At 45.3% G+C, this 20,166-nt stretch overlaps 1 protein-coding gene across 7 annotated transcripts in view; it reads right to left on the minus strand.

Moving 5' to 3' along the window:
- LOC142141024 (uncharacterized) overlaps window positions 1-12,827 on the minus strand; it is a 119,738-nt gene extending 106,911 nt beyond the window's left edge. For 6 of the 7 annotated variants that reach the window (XM_075199090.1, XM_075199086.1, XM_075199088.1 and 3 more), the window contains exon 1: window positions 12,479-12,827. In XM_075199090.1, the coding sequence (XP_075055191.1) occupies window positions 12,479-12,595 (117 nt within the window). In that variant the 5' untranslated portion in view covers window positions 12,596-12,827. The remainder of the gene's footprint in view (window positions 1-12,478) is intronic. The other variant, XM_075199091.1, reaches the window with a different exon arrangement.
- Window positions 12,828-20,166: the final 7,339 nt, after the last annotated feature.

Below are 20,166 nucleotides of genomic sequence, written 5' to 3' on the forward strand. Positions count from 1 at the left end.
TTCAGGGATACACCAAGATAAACGTGGTCAGAGAACTCTACTGGCTTGAGCTCTGGAGCCAAAGTTCTCGAACTCTCTAACAAAAACCTGTCTATCCTAGACCTCCAGCTACCTCTATAATAAGCGAAACCCATGTGGTCTGTAAAATGTCGAATGTGTACATCCACCAGACCCGCCTGTCTTGCCATACTAACTAGAAAAATGGAATCATAGCCCAGAGAAGCCCTTGAACCTTCCTTGTCTTTGGTCCTAATAATAGTGTTAAAGTCACCACCAAAGACTATCTGGCGGGCCAAAAAAAGATATGGCTTTATCTCCCTGAAAAGACACTTCCTTTTCCATTTGGTTTGTGGACCGTAGATGTTGATCAATCTCAGGTTGTGTCCCTTCAGGTTGACATCCAAAACCATACATATACCTACTTGGAGCTCTATAACTCGTTGGACAGTTATGTCAGTAAAAAGGACTGCCACTCCCATCGTATGCCTCGACCGCAAGAGACCAATATGAGAGTCCACGCCTCAGCCCTCTCTTGGCTTTATGTAGGTCGGCAAGCCGACCTATTCTGGTCTCTTGCAAAAATAAAAAATCAGGCTCAACCCTGCTGAAAAAAAATCATAGGCCATGTAAGGAGCACGTTTGGACAGAATGGATGCCACATTAATTGTGACGAACCTTATAGGCTGGGAAGCCATCCTTCTGAGTTATAGAAATTGGACCCAGATTACTTCCTCTTTACTTGTTTTACAGAGTCTTCATCACAAGAACCCCATCTCTTAATACTAACTCCAACTGGCATGGTGTCATAATCCCAAAAATCCACCACCTCGCCTTCTGGGGCCTCCTTGCCGGAGTCTAAGGAGACAATAACACTACACATTCTAACAGAGGCAACGACATCTTCCTCTTCACCCCTATCCCTAATATTAGATACTGCTGTTTCTTGGTCTAAAGATCCTAAATTAACCCCCTGTGGGTCGGGAGGGCCAGGAACTTGGGGAACTGGATCTGTAATAACCAGAGGAGCCACCGAAGTGGGACCAGGGTCACACAGACCCGGATCAGAAACCCAGCCCACAATGCCAGGAGGACTTAAGAAAGAACTGGGGCCTTCTCTTCTACCAAAAGAGGCCTAAAACAAGACTTTACAGGACTTTTCAATAACCCCTCCCTGTTAGACTTAACCACAGGTTATTTACTACGTACCCTTGATTTTGTCTTTATTATTTTTTATTATTAATTTTTATTTATAGGGCGTCACTAGGTATCCGTAGCGCCGTACAGGGACAGACAGAAACACGATACAAGGTGAGACAGCACGGTACAGTTAACAAAAAGCACAGTAACTCAGAAGCTCGATGGACAGCTAGATGAGAGGCGAGAGCCCCCGGCTGGGTAGAGAAAGGGGTAGAAGGGCAGGAGGACCTCACGGAAGAGACAAGGAGCTGGAGAGCAGAGTTAAGGTGGTGGAGAACAGAAGGAGAGGAAGCCCTGCTCGAAGGAGCGTACAATCTAAGGGGAGGGAAGGACGGACAGAAACGCAATAGTAGGAGGAGGGAATGGGGAGAACGGAGGCTGAGACGGAGAGGAGGGGAGAGGAGAATGAAAAGGAGGGAGACAAGAGGGGGATAGGAGGGAGGGCAGGAGTTGGAGGGGGGTAGGGGGACACTGGGAGGAGGTCAATTAGGTGGGGGACTAGAGGGCTTTAAGGAAAAGGTGGGTTTTTAAGGCCCGTTTGAAGCTGGACAAGTTGGGGGAAGTTCTGATGGAGCGGGGGAGCTGGTTCCAGTGGAGAGGGGCAGCACGGGAGAAGTCTTGGATGCGAGCATGGGAGGAGGTAACCAGGGGGGGAAGAGAGGCGGCGGTCGTTAGCCGAACGCAGAGGGCAGGATGGAACGTGAATGGAGATTAGGTTGGAGATGTAGGGAGCAGTGGAGTTGGAGAGGGCCTTGAAAGTAAGAGTGAGGAGCTTGAACATGATTCTGTAGGGGATGGGGAGCCAGTGAAGGGATTGGTAGAGGGGGGAGACAGAAGAGGAGCGGCGAGAAAGGAAAATGTCCTTCGGCTTTTTATACTCCTGCGGGGACAAGTTCCTAATCTTTCTATGTTTCTTAGCAACCTTTGGTTTAAGCACAGGTTCGCCTTCCCCAGGCCTAATAACCTCCCCCTCCATCTCATCATTAGAAAATGCCAGGAAACGATTTGTTAACAGTATCTCCTCTTTTCCCTCATTCAGAACCTGACTCCTCCTCCCCCTCCTATTCTGGACTGCAAAAGGTTGCTCCCCTACCACCTCAACTGTTTCACTAACAGGGGCCCCAGTTTAAACTTGGGCTGGAATGGGCTGAGATGAGATGAACTAGACACATTCAAAAGATCTGAGGCTTGAGCAGAACCCCTTACCACAGATGTACTTTCCCCAACCTCCATCTGTTCTACTATCCTAACCAAATCCTGATCCCAGATATCATTACTGTTGTGGGAGGCATAGGGACACCTACTAAACGGATGTCCCTCAACCCCACACAAGTTGCAGCGTTTTTTTTGCGCAGGACTTTTGTGAGGATACCACCCTTAGCTGGGATGGAAGTTACCCTCTGTGGGATTCAACTCACTCGGGTAGACCAAGATATATCCAAAATAAGACTTTATTACGACAGCACAACACCACAAGACGTTCACAAGTTACAGGGTAAATGGTAGCACGTATCCTCCAGCAGCCTCCTGCAGTCAGCACTCCAAAGTCATAATCTCTGTCCCTTTCAGGGTCTTATCCTCCCGCAATATTACCACTACCGTTTAGCAAAACAGTTATGGTGTCTCCTAGCCTGGGTTACTAGCTCACACCAACCCTGTCCTGGTAGGGTTCCCTCCAGCGGCACCACAGTTCCTGGCCCAGAGTCCTTTTCACTGATGTCTTCTACACCAGGATCCTCCAAACTAGCATCCCCCCCTGGCATTCTCCTCGCCCTATATTATTTTCTCTGTACCCAGGAAATAGGGTCAAATGTCTCCAACCTCCCCTTTACAGAAGGGGCCTCCCAGTCAACAATTTAGCTGCTAGACATACTGTCCCTGTTACCTTGATTAGACAATAGAATGGCTTGACTCAATTAGCTGTTTTGGCTGGATACACTACACATGGGGTTACAATAGTACATCAAGGAATGACACTGCACGCTTACATGGAACAATAAGACTTTTGACACATGATATCAGCAGGGTTACACAATATAAGTCTGTGATACCTTTTGATACAATTACATTTATATTGACACATATTGATACATTTCCCCATGCTATTTCAACCAATATATTACTGTGGAGGCACATTGCATATGAGTAGAAGTTCTAACCTCATTACCTCTCAGGTTATCTGTTGACCTAGCTAATTAACATGGGCTGCCAGCTAGTTAACTCAGACATTGTTCTGATAACAAACCTCATCTCAGCTGCACCCCATACAATACACATTTGAGACAAATGGTAATTACATTAGTTACCACAAGCAAAATGACTGCTGTTGTTCTGATATTTTCACACAGTATGGCAATATTGTTTCTATTTATACTACATACAATATCACAGGTAATAGTATGGGCAAAATGTGTCTAATAACATGAAATAATAATACACATAATACACCAATGCTCTGGTGTATATACTTAGACTGGGCCAAGGATTAAAAAGTACAATAAACCGTGAGAAACGGGTGATGATTACATAGTTCTCAGTCCAGTAGTACCCCGTTTCCTCACATTCCTCCCCTACTTTTTAAACTTGAGCCCCAGTCTCTTCTGCAGACACTACTGCAGGTTTTATGTGGTTTCCCACGAGATGAACCAATTTCCTGCTGGGCTGTGCGCAGCCTCCAGCGTTCACTTGCTGCACCTTGTTATATTCTTGTAGCCGCCAGCACCTATCAATTCCCAGAACCTCTGCGGGAAGTCTCGGTCTCCTGCTCCAGTAGCTACTCTGAGCCCTGCTGTCTAAGAGCCTTACCGACTGCCTTTCCCTGGTTGTCTGGGGTCCTGTCTGGCTACGCCTCCCCCTTTCCCAGTTCCCTTCTGCACTGGGATTACTCATTTCCCCAGTCTGCACCCGCTTATGCACAGGGTTCTTGCAGGAATCCTGCTGCACACTATCTCCTGCAGGGACTACTGAGAGTAACATCACGCAGTCATCAATGTCCTGCTTTTTATGCTGCCTTCTCCCCTCCTGTGTCCGAATGTCACTGTTGCAGCCATGCCCTAACATATTCTTGCAGTCTGCACAGTTGGCTATGTAGCGGTCTACATCCCTCGCTAAACCTAACCACATGAACTGCTGTCTGAGCCTGGCTCGTGTTCTCCTTTTTCCTCTGTGATCGGTACCCCCCTTCCCCATGGGCCTGAGCTATAAACCGATCCCGATATTCGGGTGGGACTACCAACCTGTACTTATGATTTGGGCTGGACACCGTATACAGTAACCCATCCAACCAAGCACAATCCTCTACCACCCCAGTCTTATACGACATATCTGCTAGTGCCCGCATCCCTTCTAGATCTGGATCTAGTAGCTGGGCTTCTTGCAGTCTAGATTTATCCTCCTCCCCCAGGACTAACCCCCCCTCAGGATGGTCTTTGCTACTCACCCTCAGAGGCCCGGAGATGGTAAAGAAAGGTTGCTGATACCCGTTAGTTACTGGCGTGTAGAAGTGGTTGTTTTTCCTCTGCCTGGGGCTCACCTTTCTATGGGCTTTTTCAACAAAATAATTCCTGAGGTCTTGCCCCAAATCATTGCCCAAAATCACCTCATTGGACATTCCTGCCATAACTCCAACTTCTACCAGGTTGTTACAATGGCCCCAATGCAACTGGACTTGGGCTGTTGGAATCTCTGCCCATCGTCCATCCTCCATCCTAATTTTAAAGTACTTGTTGGGGATAATTCTTCTGGAATCCACCAACTCGGGGCGTACCAGGGTGATGGCTGCCCCACAGTCTCTAAATCCTTGGGCTTTTCTGCCATCCACCCATACAGGTTTCAAGTGCCTGTAAAGGCGTCCTCCTGTTTGCCTCATGTCAGCCACAGCATTGCAAGTGGCCTTTACCCCCCTCGCCTCTGGCGCATCAGGGTGGTAGTGTTTGTTTTTCCGGGGGTGGCTCCTGCCAACAACCCCCGTGGGAGGGAATTGGTCTAATTGACCTCCTTTCCTGGGACACTGCTGTTGAAGATGTCCCCAGTATTCACATCGAAGGCACCACTTCCCGACTTGTCCCAAGTGTGGTATTGCTTGTCCTTGACTGCTGGGTCGCCTTTGGCCTTCACTCTGCCCCTTTTCTGCTTTATCCCAGGACTGTGGGTTACACTTTGCCACCCAATCCTGAAGGCTGGGAAATATCTCAGTCAGCCCTGCTTTTACCAGCTCAAGTCCTTTTCTCCGGATCCACTGACTGAGGACGTGCTGCAGCTCTTGACGAAGCTGACCATAGTCATAGCTTCCACTGTGCACTGCTGACTGGCCTGGGGTGGGGGACGTTTGTATTGTAGCTGCAATCTCCTGAATCCTTACTGGCTGCTCCTGGTCCTCATACAACTCCTTGGCTTTCAGGATTTCTGCAACATAAGTCCCAACTTGGGTGCCTTCCACTGCTGGGACCTCTGCTATTTTCATCCTGCCCGCATTATCGAGTAAGCACAGGTCCCATTTGCATAGTTTTTCCACTAGTTGTGGCCTGAAGTCATCCTGGGTAGTAGCAATTTCCCTTGTCTGGCATAATCCCCGGAGTTCATCCAGTTTTAGGGAGTTATACTTGATCATGTCTCACGTTTCTTGCAACTCCTCTGATAGGCTTCCTTTGGGTGCTGTGTAGCCCGTGCTGTGCTGTACCTACAAGGCCCTTGGACTGCAACTGCTTGCGTCCCTTGCAGCCTTCCCGGTTCTTGCAACATCGGGCCGAGTGATCCCACTGCTTGCCACCAAATGTGAGGATACCACCCTTAGCTGGGATGGAAGTTACCCTCTGTGGGATTCAACTCACTCGGGTAGACCAAGATATATCCAAAATAAGACTTTATTACGACAGCACAACACCACAAGACGTTCACAAGTTACAGGGTAAATGGTAGCACGTATCCTCCAGCAGCCTCCTGCAGTCAGCACTCCAAAGTCATAATCTCTGTCCCTTTCAGGGTCTTATCCTCCCGCAATATTACCACTACCGTTTAGCAAAACAGTTATGGTGTCTCCTAGCCTGGGTTACTAGCTCACACCAACCCTGTCCTGGTAGGGTTCCCTCCAGCGGCACCACAGTTCCTGGCCCAGAGTCCTTTTCACTGATGTCTTCTACACCAGGATCCTCCAAACTAGCATCCCCCCCTGGCATTCTCCTCGCCCTATATTATTTTCTCTGTACCCAGGAAATAGGGTCAAATGTCTCCAACCTCCCCTTTACAGAAGGGGCCTCCCAGTCAACAATTTAGCTGCTAGACATACTGTCCCTGTTACCTTGATTAGACAATAGAATGGCTTGACTCAATTAGCTGTTTTGGCTGGATACACTACACATGGGGTTACAATAGTACATCAAGGAATGACACTGCACGCTTACATGGAACAATAAGACTTTTGACACATGATATCAGCAGGGTTACACAATATAAGTCTGTGATACCTTTTGATACAATTACATTTATATTGACACATATTGATACATTTCCCCATGCTATTTCAACCAATATATTACTGTGGAGGCACATTGCATATGAGTAGAAGTTCTAACCTCATTACCTCTCAGGTTATCTGTTGACCTAGCTAATTAACATGGGCTGCCAGCTAGTTAACTCAGACATTGTTCTGATAACAAACCTCATCTCAGCTGCACCCCATACAATACACATTTGAGACAAATGGTAATTACATTAGTTACCACAAGCAAAATGACTGCTGTTGTTCTGATATTTTCACACAGTATGGCAATATTGTTTCTATTTATACTACATACAATATCACAGGTAATAGTATGGGCAAAATGTGTCTAATAACATGAAATAATAATACACATAATACACCAATGCTCTGGTGTATATACTTAGACTGGGCCAAGGATTAAAAAGTACAATAAACCGTGAGAAACGGGTGATGATTACATAGTTCTCAGTCCAGTAGTACCCCGTTTCCTCACAACTTTCATGACCTATCCCACCGCAATGGCCACAATTCTACGAAGGACAATTCGCAGAGGTGGCGGAAGTCGCCCCAGCGGTGACACATCCTTGGCTGGCCTGGATAAAAGACTGGATTTTGTCACGGCCAATAAACACCACTGATGGTATATGTACCAGGCCAGCCTCCATGCACCGCAGGTCTACTGTGGCTGACCAATCGCCACCCCAGACGTGCTGGCAGATCCGCAGCCACAAACCCAAAACTAGGGATGCTGGGGCTGCAGGACGGCCCATCCTTAAATGACCGGTTTTCCCGCTGTTGTAGCACTTATTTCCAGCCTGGGCTCCGATGGCCACTGATAACTCCCAGGGACAGAATGGCGAGGTGGCTGGCGAATAGGTACTTGCTTTTGGGGATGAGTAGAAGACGGGTGTCCCTGATTGTACAGTCCTTTGGGGTTGGCTGTTAACCTGCATACTGATCCACCAACTGGGCCGCTTTTTCCAGGGTTGCTGGGCTACGGTCCAATACCCACTCCTTCACCTCCGGTGTGGTAGGAGGGCTCTCTGCAAATTAAGGCCACTAATTCTTCCCAGGACTTGGCATCATATCTATTAATCCATCTTATTGCCAACTGCCGCAACTGGTTGGCAAATTCCTCATGACTGATATGGATGATTTTAGCCAAGTCCCGAAACTTCTGCCGGTAGGTGTCCGGGGTAATAACATAGCGCTTAAGGAGGGCCCATTTTACCACGTCATAGTCCACACAGTCCTCTGGGGCAACTCTGCATCAAGCTTCCATTGAACGACCTTATAGCGTGGGAACCAGACACTTTACCTACTCCTGTTTGGGCAAGTTCATGGAGGCTACATGACATTTCGAACACCTGCAAATGTCCGTCAATATCTCCAACAGTGTCATCAAATTTGGTAATGTGGAGAGAGCCCAATCTGGGCGCAGCAGATGACTGATCACGGGCTGCTGCAGGAGGCGGTGCCCACTGATTGCCCCACAACTTTATGATAATCAAAGTCTCCTCCTCAGTTGTTTCGTCTCCCAGGGACCCCATCTGCTGCATTAGTACAGAAAAGTTACCCTCATCGCGCTGTTGAACTTGCGCCACTGGTTCACTCTGTGGGGGTCAGCTGTCGCTGGAAACAAGTGGTGTTCTGGGATGTTACTGCAGGTGCCGCTAGGTTTGGTGTTAGTGACCAGGAGGAGACAGTGTCAGCTTCCTCATCTGCTCATCTGCTGACCCGTACTGCGCATTCCAGGCCTTCAGTGACTTTTTCATTTCGCTCCTAGTCTCTGTGTAAGGAATTTCTAACTTCTTTGCTTGGCACGGTATCTCAAGGTCCGCCTTGGATATTTTACTGTAATTAGACATCCTGTACGTTCTCCCGGCTGCAGTTATTCCTCTCCTGAATAACCCGGCTCTCCTGACTGATGCACGAAAAGCCACCTGGACATCTGTGCCTATGCCACCCTGTCTGTTGTTGCCTGGAACTGGCCGGGCTTACTTTGCCACCATTCCCTTACGTTATCCAAATACGCCCTCTAACTGCAGTAGGAGGGGCTTACAAATGCTGCCACCACTGGACTCCTTACCGGCATTCGGTTCCGGGTTTCTTCTGGGTAACTGACGCTGCTAGTGTACCCAGTTACTGGTGTACCTGGGTTGGTACCCCCCTGACCTCTTCCTATGGATCAGGGCTGCTGTAGATAGATCCCCCCATGCCTATAACACTGGCCAGAGCTGCTGGGTAGTGGGCAGAGCAGTGGTACCGGAAAGCAGGGCCCAAATGTCAGAACAGCCGGGAAAGGATTAGAGTTGGGTCTAATCTGTAGGTCACAGGGATAGAGAAGTTTCCAAGCAGGTCTTTGAAGCAAGTGATGTTTATTTGCTCACCCAGGAGAGCATGTCAGATGAAACAAAAACATTTTTCAATACAAAATAGTGCTTTTTATACATTTTTGGACACAGCCTCATAGGGCAAGTCAGCCCCCTGAGGTCTGAGCTATTTTTAGAATCAGGATGCAAATTGTTTACCCAAACATAGATTTACATGCAATGCAAAGCTAACAATATTTACACTTATCTGTGATATCCTAAAACTTGCATTGATTTCCTGCATCTTGTGCTAGACCCTCACACATCAAAAGGTCTAATTAACATGGGTCCTTTCTTCAGACAGTTGCTGAATACACATACCCGAAGAAAAGTTACAAAACCTCAAACAAGTAATTTCCCTACTCCAAAATACACAAAAGCCTTCCTCAACAAAGGGTTATTGCATCAGGTATATACCTCAGAAAGAATGCATTTCCTCTAGTAAAGTTAAAACAAAAAATTAATTTCCTCCCCTGGTCTCAGAAATACAGATATTTCCTTTACCAAAATATACACAATATAAAAAATAAGTATATTTGCAATTAAATAAATAAGCGCCCTGCGCTATTTCCTTTAGATAAATTTATACCATAAGTTATTTTATTTTTTTAAACTTTTTATTTATAACAGCAGATACATGTATACAGCACAACAGTACAGATCATACATCTTGTCCAGGTACCAATATTACTAGATATAAGGACACCAGATAAGAAAAATGAGAAACGCAAAAGAAAATAACAGACAAAATAAAGATACATCTTTCTCATCCAGGTACATTCCAGGAGGGCGTTAAAGATCTGCAAAGTGAACAATTGAGATAGAAAATTTTTCCCCCAATAGCAAAGGTGCAACTTGTGCCATTGTACTTATTTAGCGAATAGAACACACGGCTATGATTTTTTATTTTTTTGGGGGGAGGTGCGAGGGGAGGGGAGGAAGGGGGAGGGACAGAGGGGGAGAGGTGGATAGGGGGAGCACAAGGAGAATAGAAGAGCGTTACCGAGATTGAAGAGAGAAAAGGAGGGAGAAGCAACTTAGGCTTATGAGAGGCCTGGCATAGTACTGTTGTTAAAGCTATACCAAGGATCCCATATTTTGTGGAACGTGGGGACCTTGTCATGGAGGAGACTAGTCATATATTCCATGGATGCCGTGTGCCAAGTTCTTTTCATAACTCTTTAGAAGGTTGTGAGGCCTTCTTCCATTCACTAGCTATTTGTAACTTAGCTGCATTATAGATGTGTCGGAATAGCTTATCTGATGTCTTAGTAATGCCCTTGATAGGTTGGTAAAGGAGCACCGAGAGTGGATTCTTAGGCACGTTAATTGAGGTGACCTGTCGGACCAGTGATATAACATCGTCCCAGAATTTAGACACCAGAGGGCAATCCCACCAAACATGAAGAAAAGAGCCCACCGCCCCACAATCACGCCAACATAAATTTGAGGTTTGGGGAAAGATAGAATGGAGCCTCTCAGGGACCATATACCATCTGGTGTAGACCTTGTATGAGTTTTCACGGGTAGCTGTGTTAATAGATGACCTTGAGATTTTTTTCACGACCATAAGTTACTTATAAGTGATCCAGTCACAGGGAGTTATATAGTAATACAATGTATTCAATCCAGCAGTTAAATTATATTAGCACTCCTTGATGTACAAATGCGCCTTGATATAGTTCTTAAGTAATAATTAACAAACTGAAATCCGGATAACAATCTCCAATTCATACTAAAATGTAGCTCATGCCATTGTAAAAGACAGAGAATTATTTAAGAATTTTCGTTAAGTATCATCTGTCATTGCAACGAAGACAGAAGACTCTTTGCGGCAATTTACTATAAAAGTCATGTCAGGACAGCGCATCTTATAGGAGGCTATCTTAATGCTGACTTGGTTTTAATCCCCGGAAGGTTTGCTAGAGTCGCTCATGCGCAGATAGCATTTTCATTACTGAGCGCAGGGGAGAGCAGAAAGGATGCCGGAGAAGTATCCAAAGATCCCTCTCCCCATAGGATTGAATGGCTACCACCATCTACAGATGGAGTTAGCTCCATCTGTAGAACACTGTGGGTAATTAAACCTTTAATCAAACTTGCCAACTTTTCCTCGTTGGCTTCAGGGTGATTGCGGGGGAGGTGGGCTTGCGGGGGTAGGGCTTGATGAATCGCATCATTTTGGCACCGACCCCTAAACGACTGTCCCAATTTTGCCCAATTATAGCAGTGGGCGGATCTAAGACAAAATATTTGTGTCATTAAACCCCATTCTCCCCCTGCTACTTATCTATTGTGGGTGCCAGAACCGGGAGGTTGCTCTGCTCTCTCGGGAGGTCTCCCAGAAATGTGGGAGTCTCCCGGACATTCCGGGAGAGTAGGCAACTATGCGTTAAAGAAAAGCAGCTAATGAATCTCTAAAGAGTGAAGTGTCTTTTACATTTCTGTCTCCATTACGGAAGTCATGTTGTCTTACCTGTCAGTCTTTGATTAAATGGTGGTCTCATAGGCATCAATACATGGATATAGGACACAATTCATAGGCATCAATACATGGACATAGGACAATTTCTGAACTGTGTCATCATGCCACAGATGGTGAAGCCAACCACGTCTTGTACTGGCTCAGCATCAGGGAGAATGCCAGACTCTTCAGGGAGTGAGGGAGATCACCCCTATTTCAGGGAGTCTCCCTGACATTCAGGGAGAGTTGGCAAGTATGCCTTTATTGTAAAAAAAATGCCCTATTGCTAAGCTTTTAACTGTGCCCAAATAGCTAAGATTTTAAACAGTGGCCTGGGGTTACTGATTCTAGCAGGCAAAAGTCACATTTTTCTACCACGTCCCACCTATACTATTCTTAGGGGCATATTCAATTGTCCGCGGAATTGCCGAAAATCCTGTGGTCCGCGCAGGAAAAACCGTTAATACGGTAATTTACTCACTGGATTTCAGCTCGCAGCTCTGAAATCCAGCGAGAGATTACTGTATTAACGGTAATAGTTTTTCCGCGCTCGAACCCGCAGACAATTGAATACCCCCCTTACAGTATTATTTCTGTCTGACTTGACTAGCTAGGTCTGTCTGCTTTCCCGCTCTTCTTCCTTAGCCCCGAGCTCTGTACACAAGGAATCCTCACTGTACCCTGTGTCTGGCACAGCTGTGCCTCGGTCGCTGAATGTGCAACATAGTAAATGTTCAGTAATCGCTATGTTCATTGAAAAATCTAAATTATATGAATAGAAAAGCGGTTTATGGGTGTAGACAACGGCGGATTATAGTCAGATTACCCTATTTATAGCCGTGATGTAAAAGCATATCGTATACTTCTCATGCATGCATATAAACGTGAAAATGCCAGGTAAAATGTGCAATAGGATCCTCAGTCGATCGGTGATCTGTCTGTAACTAGATCTCCCGCCAATCTTACCACACAGTTGTAGTGAGCCATTATCTTCTCGCCCGGTGCCTTCAGCATCTCCCCGGTTTTCTTGTTCGCTTCGCGCTTATGGCAGAAAGCGCAGAGCCCCAGCGACCGTGAAGACATGGTACCGAGCAGGACACACGACGCTACAATAGCTATAATACCTTCACGATTAGAGACACACGCAGCCTGTTATTCGTTTTCAGTTTCGATTCTAGTTATTACGTCTCAGATTAAGGGGTTAACTATAGAAAGGGGGAGAGTATTCCGAGCTATATCGTAATTATAGTAAAAGCTATAACAAATACCCTACTTTCCCTGGTAATATTTGACGAATAATAATCGGGGACGTATCCAGGGGGGAGGGGCTCAAATGTCACCAATCCCAGCACACTCCTTCCTCCCTCAATGGCGGACGGAGGTGATGCGTCTGGAGGCTGAGTGAGGAATTGAGAGGAGCAGCTGACAGAGAAGATAGTATGCATAGAATTGTATGATAAAGGAGGCATAGTGTGATAAGGGGAAGTAGTGTGATAGGAAACCTCAGTGTGAAAAGGGGAATACAAATACTGGAAGATCTTAGTAATGATAATCCAGGTACTGAAGTGGATCCTAGTACCCTCATTTTTGATATTTCTAATACTAACAAGAAGGATTCACCTATGAAGAAATTTAAATTAAAACAAGAGTTTTTTCCCACCCTATGCAAGGGACCTTACATAGAATGTTTTTATCAGATGACTTTGAAAAATCTGAAAGAATTATGTGAGAAAACTAAGGTCAAACATTCCAATCTTACTGCTTCCGAGAAAATAGCCTTAAAAGAACTAAGGAAAGATCCAACATTGGTTATTAGATCAGCGGACAAAGGAGAGGGAGTGGTGATCCAAGACCTACAAGATTATATGAATGAGGGTTACAGACAGGTCCTAGATACATCTTTTTATATCAGATTGGGTTCCAATCCTACTTTAGAGTTCCAGAAAAGTTTAAAAATGTTATTAGATGAAGCTATGGAACAAGGTGTTATCAATAAAGATGAATGTAGATTTCTTTTTCCTCTACACCCAGTTATGGCAATTTACTATCATCTACTTAAACTACACAAAAATCCAATTTCTCCCCCAGGGAGACCAATAATATCAGGGATAGGATCCCTTACTTCAGTTCTTTCCTTCTATGTTGATACCTTTCTTCAACCCCGAGTAATAAAATTAAAATCCTATATTCATGATTCCCTATATCTGTTAAATCAGTTAAAAGATTTGGAATGGACAGAGAACTATGACTTTCTTACCCTGGATGTAGAGGCACTCTATAGTAATATACCACATGATAAAGGGATTCAAGTGATGGAGCGAATATTGTTGGGAGATGCTTCTGTCACGAGGGCACAGGGTAAATTTATTGTTGATTCCATTCATTTTATTTTAACCCACAATTATTTTTGGTTTGACCACACTTATTATTTACAGATTATGGGTACGGCCATGGGGACCAGGTTCGCGCCGAGTTACGCCAACCTATACATGGGTTCCTTTGAAGAGACCCATGTGTTGGGAGGCGGATTCGGCGCGGACCTGGTCCTCTATGGCCGATACATTGATGATTTATTCATTATATGGGGAGGAGGAGAATCACGTGCACAGGCCTTTGTTTCTGCATTGAACAATAATGATTATAATTTAAGTACGTACCATACATCCACTATGGATTTTTGGGATTTACAGATGAGAATTGTAGATGGTAAAATGGAAACGTCTACATATAGGAAAAAGGTAGACGAAGCCAGCTATTTACACTATAAGAGTTCACATTATATGAAATGGAAAGATAATATTCCGAAAGGACAATTTATGTGCCTAAAGAGAAATTGCACCTCACAAGCTTTGTTTGATACACAGGTAGAACTTATGTTAAGTGAGTTCAGGAAGAAGGGGTATCCGGAGCATGTTCTGGATAGGGCTTTAAAAGAGGTATCATTACTTGACAGAGATATGTTGTTGCAAAAGAAATCTGCTGGGTCTCCGGCTTTTCAAGGGAAGGAACCTGGTGATCTCCAGCCATGTGTTGCATTTATTTCCAAATTCAATAACAAATCTGGGGAAATTAGAAAAATTATCAATAAAAACTACCCCATTCTCCAACAGGATGATACTCTTAGGACAATATTACCACAAACCCCTAAAATTATTTTCAAAAGAAATAATAATCTGAAGAATTTATTAGCCCCTAGTTTAGTTCAAGGTATCCGGAAAGAGACACTCACATCATCATCAATAGAGTGCTGGATTCCTTGACAATTGGAAGGATGCTTTAAATGTGGTATGAGTAGATGTACAACTTGCTCATTTATTAATAATAAAATGGTGGAATTTAGACATGGAGATAAGACGTTAAAAGTGAGGGGGTTTTATTAATTGTAATACATGTTACACTATCTACCTTTTAAAGTGTAGCTGTCACCTAATTTATGTAGGGAGAACTACAAGAGCATTAAAATTGAGATTTTTAGAACATAGGAGGAATATTCTGAATGGAAAAATGAATCATAGTGTCCCCTGGCATTTCAACCTGGTACACAATAGTAGAGTAGAAGATTTAACATTATGTGGATTGGAACATGCTAAACAAACTGTTAGAGGAGGTGATCAATTCAAGAGACTGTACGCAAGAGGTTTTTGGATCCACCAACTAGATGCCTTGAGTCCTGGTGGACTTAATGAAGCCCTAGAGCTCAATGAAATCCTTTCATGAATCCATTGTTATTCATATTTCTCTTGTATATGCTCTAAGCTTGCTATTTGAATTTCTATCATCACCATTTATTTATATAGCACCACTAATTCTGCAGCGCTGTACAGAGAACTCACTCACATCAGTCCCTGCCCCATTGGGGCTTACAATCTAAATTCGCTAACATACACAGACAGACACAGACTAGGGTCAATTTGTTAGCAGCCAATTAACCTACCATTATGTTTTTGGAGTGTGGGAGGAAACTGGAGCACCTGGAGAAAACCCACGCAAACACGGGGAGAACATGCAAACTCCTCACAGATAAGGCCATGATCGGGAATTGAACTCATGACCCCGGTGCTGTAAGGCAGAAGTGCTAACCACTGCGCAACCGTGCTGCCCATTTCTATGTATGTCTATGAGATTTACTTATGTACGGGGTTGTGGTTCATCTTTATTTCCACATGAATGTGTTGTGGGGATTTATTTTAGTACTATTTGTTTTATTAATGAGTAGGTGATTCCTAGCTTATTAAGTGTTCAAACTGTATAAATATATATATATATATATATATATATATATATATACACATGTTGTTCATGCGTGTATTTAGTTATCTTTCTATTTATTCCTCTTTATTGGGTACCTATATGATAGTATCCAATGAGACCTTCTTTAAATATTCTAGATATAGATTGTGTCACAACTTTCACTAGGAATATCACTGACTGGTATTAGCGCAACTATACTGAGAGGTGCGGAGTCTAACGCACCACCGGTGTTCGCCAGGGACCCCCGCAAGGAGGTTTGGGCTTTGCTGCGTGTGATGCGCAGGTCGCGGTTCTCCCAGATAGTTACCAGCGCAGTGAATGGAGAGTAGTCAAACAGGCCGAGTCGAAACCAGAGGAGCGCAGTACAACAGAGAGAAGGCAAATCGTAGTCTGAAACAGTCCAAGGGTCAAAACTAGTGCGGGCAGCGAAGAACAAGGGATGATCCGGAAGAGAAATCAAACTATAGCCAAGGAGTCAATTCACAGGAGTAACACAGGAACAACAATGCTGGAGCTGGAAGAACCAATACTCCGACACTAGACATATGTCAGAGGCTGCTTTATATACTCTAAGTTGCCTCCTGATTGGGTTAGGGAGATTTTGGCGGTTGAGACATGCTGGCTGCAGACAGGTGAGCAGAGATAGTGTTCTGCTGCTAGGCAACAGGACGTGGATTGCAGAGAGAAGGTGTCCGTCTCCGGCGCCTGTGGATAGCGCGGAGACGGCACCTGACAGTATCCTCCCCTTCTTTTTTACGGGTGGTGCAGGAATCCCGCAGAAATTTTGCCAACAGACGTGGAACATGAATATCCTCTTCATAGACCCAAGATCTCTCCTCTGGGCCGTAGCCCTTCCAATGTATGAGAAATTGGCGTTTTCCTCTAGAGATACGAGATTCTAGAATGCGTTCCACCAGAAATTCTTCACCATGAATGGTCTTGACAGGAGTAGGTGGAGAGGTTTTGCTGGAGAATTCATTGAGAATGAGTGGTTTAAGCAGAGATATATGGAAGGTATTATAAATCCGAAGGGAAGCTGGTAGATGAAGTCTGTAGGTGACAGGATTATTTACATGGGAAATGGAAAAGGGCCCAATATAGCGTGGAGCCAGTTTCATAGTAGGAACCTTAAGTCTAAGGTTGCGGGTAGCTAACCATACTTTGTCGCCTACCCGAAGCACAGGGAGATTCTTTCTGTGATGATCCGAAAAGTGTTTGTACGGATTAGAAGACTGTAATAATCTGGAACGCACTTGGGACCAGATTTGGGAAAAATTGCGGACCATGCTTTGTGCGGAAGGCACCGAGGAATCAGATAGATTGGAGAAGGTGGGGAGAATAGGATGGCTCCCATAGATGGTGAAGAAGGGAGAATTACTCGTAGACTCGTGTTGGTGGTTATTATGGGTAAACTCTGCCCAGGGTAAAAGTTCACTCCAGGAGGATTGTTGATCCGAACAGTAGCACCTCAGAAACGCCTCTAGGTCCTGATTGGTCCGTTCAGTCTGCCCATTAGTTTGCGGGTGGTACCCAGAGGAGAATTTCAAGCTGATACCGAGTTGTTTGCAAAAGGTCCTCCAGAATTGAGAGACAAATTGGACACCATGATCAGAAATGATATCCCTAGGGCAGCCATGGAGGCGAAAAATCTCTCGAATGAATAGAAGTGCTAGCTGGGAGGCAGAGGGTAGCCCCTTGAGGGGGATGAAGTGGGCTAATTTTGAAAAGCAGTCTACTACTACCCAGATGATATTAAAGGCATGATTGGCAGGAAGGTCTGTAATGAAATCCATGCTGATACTGAGCCATGGAAGATCCAAATTGGGAAGAGGATGGAGAAGTCCGGCAGGGGGTCTCCTAGGAATTTTATGTCGGGCGCAGACCTCACAAGAACGGATGTATTTCTGGACGTCCGAGGGCAAAGAGCGCCACCAGTATAAATGAGATAGAAGGTCAACAGTCTTCTCAACCTCGGCATGACCAGCGAACTTGGCGTTATGAGCCCATCTCAGGAGTTTGTTGCGCAGCTGTTCCTGTACAAACGAGCGACCATGAGGAGGAGTCTTGAAAGACGAATTGGTCAAGGCTACAATCGTGGAGGAGTTGAGGATAGGTTTGGCTACCATGGGTAACGAGGCATCAGAGGAGTCAAACGATCTGAGGGTAAATGTATTGATGTCCGGATTCTTCAACTCCGGCGTGTTCAGCGTCTTCGGCGATTAAATTTAAAGTGGCGCTGCATTGTAAAGGGAAACTTCCCTTTACAATGCAGCGCCGCTTTAAATTTAATCGCCGAAGACACTGAACACGCCGGAGTTGAAGAATCCGGACATTAATACATTTACCCCCTGGACAGTGCGTCAGCACGCAGATTCTTGGTGCCAGGGCGGAAGGTTAGAATCAAGTGGAATCTGTTAAAGAATAGTGACCAGCGGGCCTGGCGGGGATTCAAGCATTGAGCAGACTGCAAGTAGGTAAGATTCTTATGATCAGTAAACACTGTGATGGGAAATCGTGCCCCTTCCAACAGGTAGCGCCATTCCTCTAATGCGGTCTTGATGGCGAGGAGCTCTTTATCGCCAATCCCCTAGTTAGCCTCACTGGCAGAGAACTTTTTGGAAACCGCAAGGAATGGGAAGACCTGCAGAATTCTTCTGAGACAACACCGCTCCAATCCCAACAGAGGATGCGTCGACCTCCAAGAAGAATGGTTTACTTTGGTCGGGTTGAGATAGGACCGGAGCAAGCGTAAAGGCCTCCTTAATGGCCAGGAATGCTTGAACTGCCTCTGGAGGTCAGGATTTAGATTGGTCACCCTTCCGAGTAAGCAGAGTAATGGGAGAGATTAGCATGGAAAATCCCTTGATGAATTGGCGATAGTAATTTGTAAAGCCGATAAAACGCTGGGTAGCTTTGAGGCCGGAAGGCTGAGGCCAATTACGAATAGCCTCTAATTTGCTGAGATCCATCCGAAGGCCAGAACCCGAAACAATATACCCCAGGAAGGGTACTTGAGAGCAATTGAAGAGGCATTTCTCTAATTTGCAGAATAGCTGGTTGGAACGTAAACTAGAAATTAATTCTTTGACATGCAGAATATGAGTATACAGATCTTGTGAAAAAATTAGGATGTCATCCAAATAGATCACCACCAACTGATAGAGTAGATCCCTGAATATTTCGTTAATAAAGTCCTGAAAGACAGCTGGGGCGTTACAGAGCCCAAAAGGCATCACCAGGTATTCATAGTGGCCGTCTCTGGTATTGAACGTGGTTTTCCATTCGTCTCCTTTACGAATTCTAATCAGATTGTAGGCTCCTCTGAGGTCCAGTTTGGTAAAAATTTGTGCCCCTCGGATGCGATCGAAGAGTTCCGAAATTAGGGGAAGAGGGTAGCGATTTTTAATCGTGATGGCGTTAAGTGTCCTGTAATCAATGCACAGTCTGAGAGAGACGTCCTTAACAAAAAAGAAGCCTGCCCCTGCTGGAGAAGATGACTTCCTAAAGAATCCCCTCTTGAGGTTCTCGGAAACATACTCGGACATGGCTTGAGTCTCGGGTAAGGACAGAGGATATACCCTGCCTCTAAGAATGTTTCCAGGGATGAGGTCGATAGGGCAATCACAAGGCCGATGTGGAGGAAAGATTTCAGAAGCGGTTTTAGAGAAGACATCAGAAAAACCAGAATAAGCTTCAGGAAGACCCATCAGGGAAGATGTACAGAGGCAGGCCAACTTGGATTTCGAGGCAGAAAGGCTCCTCTTGTTACAGGAGGAACTCCAGCAGATAACTTGTGCTCGTTGCCAATCAAATTGTGGAGAATGAAGTTTAAGCCATGGTAACCCTAGGATGATAGGGTTAATGGATTGCGGTAGAACAAAAAAACTTATGAGTTCGGAATGAAGCGCTCCTACTTCCACCTGGAGCGGAGGAGTAGAGAGAGAGATTAAGCCATTGGAGACTCTATTCCCATCAACTGCCGTGAGCATCAAATGTTGGGTCAACGGTATTGTATCGAGACGGAGTTTAGTCACTAACTTGGAGGAAATAAAGTTCTCTGCGGACCCGAGTCCACAAAGGCCCAGGTGGGAAATGGGCCATTGGGGGAAACCAAGGTGACAGGCATCAAAAACTCTGACTCCTTCCGAGAGTAGGGAGGAAGGGATTGGGGTCCTAGGTTGACCTCCCTATTATCACCTAGGAGGTGGCGTTTTCCCGGCCTCTTGGGACAAACGGAGAGAGGATGACCTGGTTCATCACAATATAAACAGAGGCGGTTCCTCATTTGTCTTTCACGTTCCTCTGGAGAGACGGGAACGACCAATCTGCATGGGCTCCTCCAAGGGTGGAGTAGGAGGGATAAAGTTGGGTGCCACCCGAGGGAAAGGTTGGCAAGTGCGATC

This window comes from Mixophyes fleayi, chromosome 2, assembly GCF_038048845.1.
Source record: "Mixophyes fleayi isolate aMixFle1 chromosome 2, aMixFle1.hap1, whole genome shotgun sequence".
NCBI classification, from domain to species: Eukaryota; Metazoa; Chordata; class Amphibia; order Anura; family Limnodynastidae; genus Mixophyes; species Mixophyes fleayi.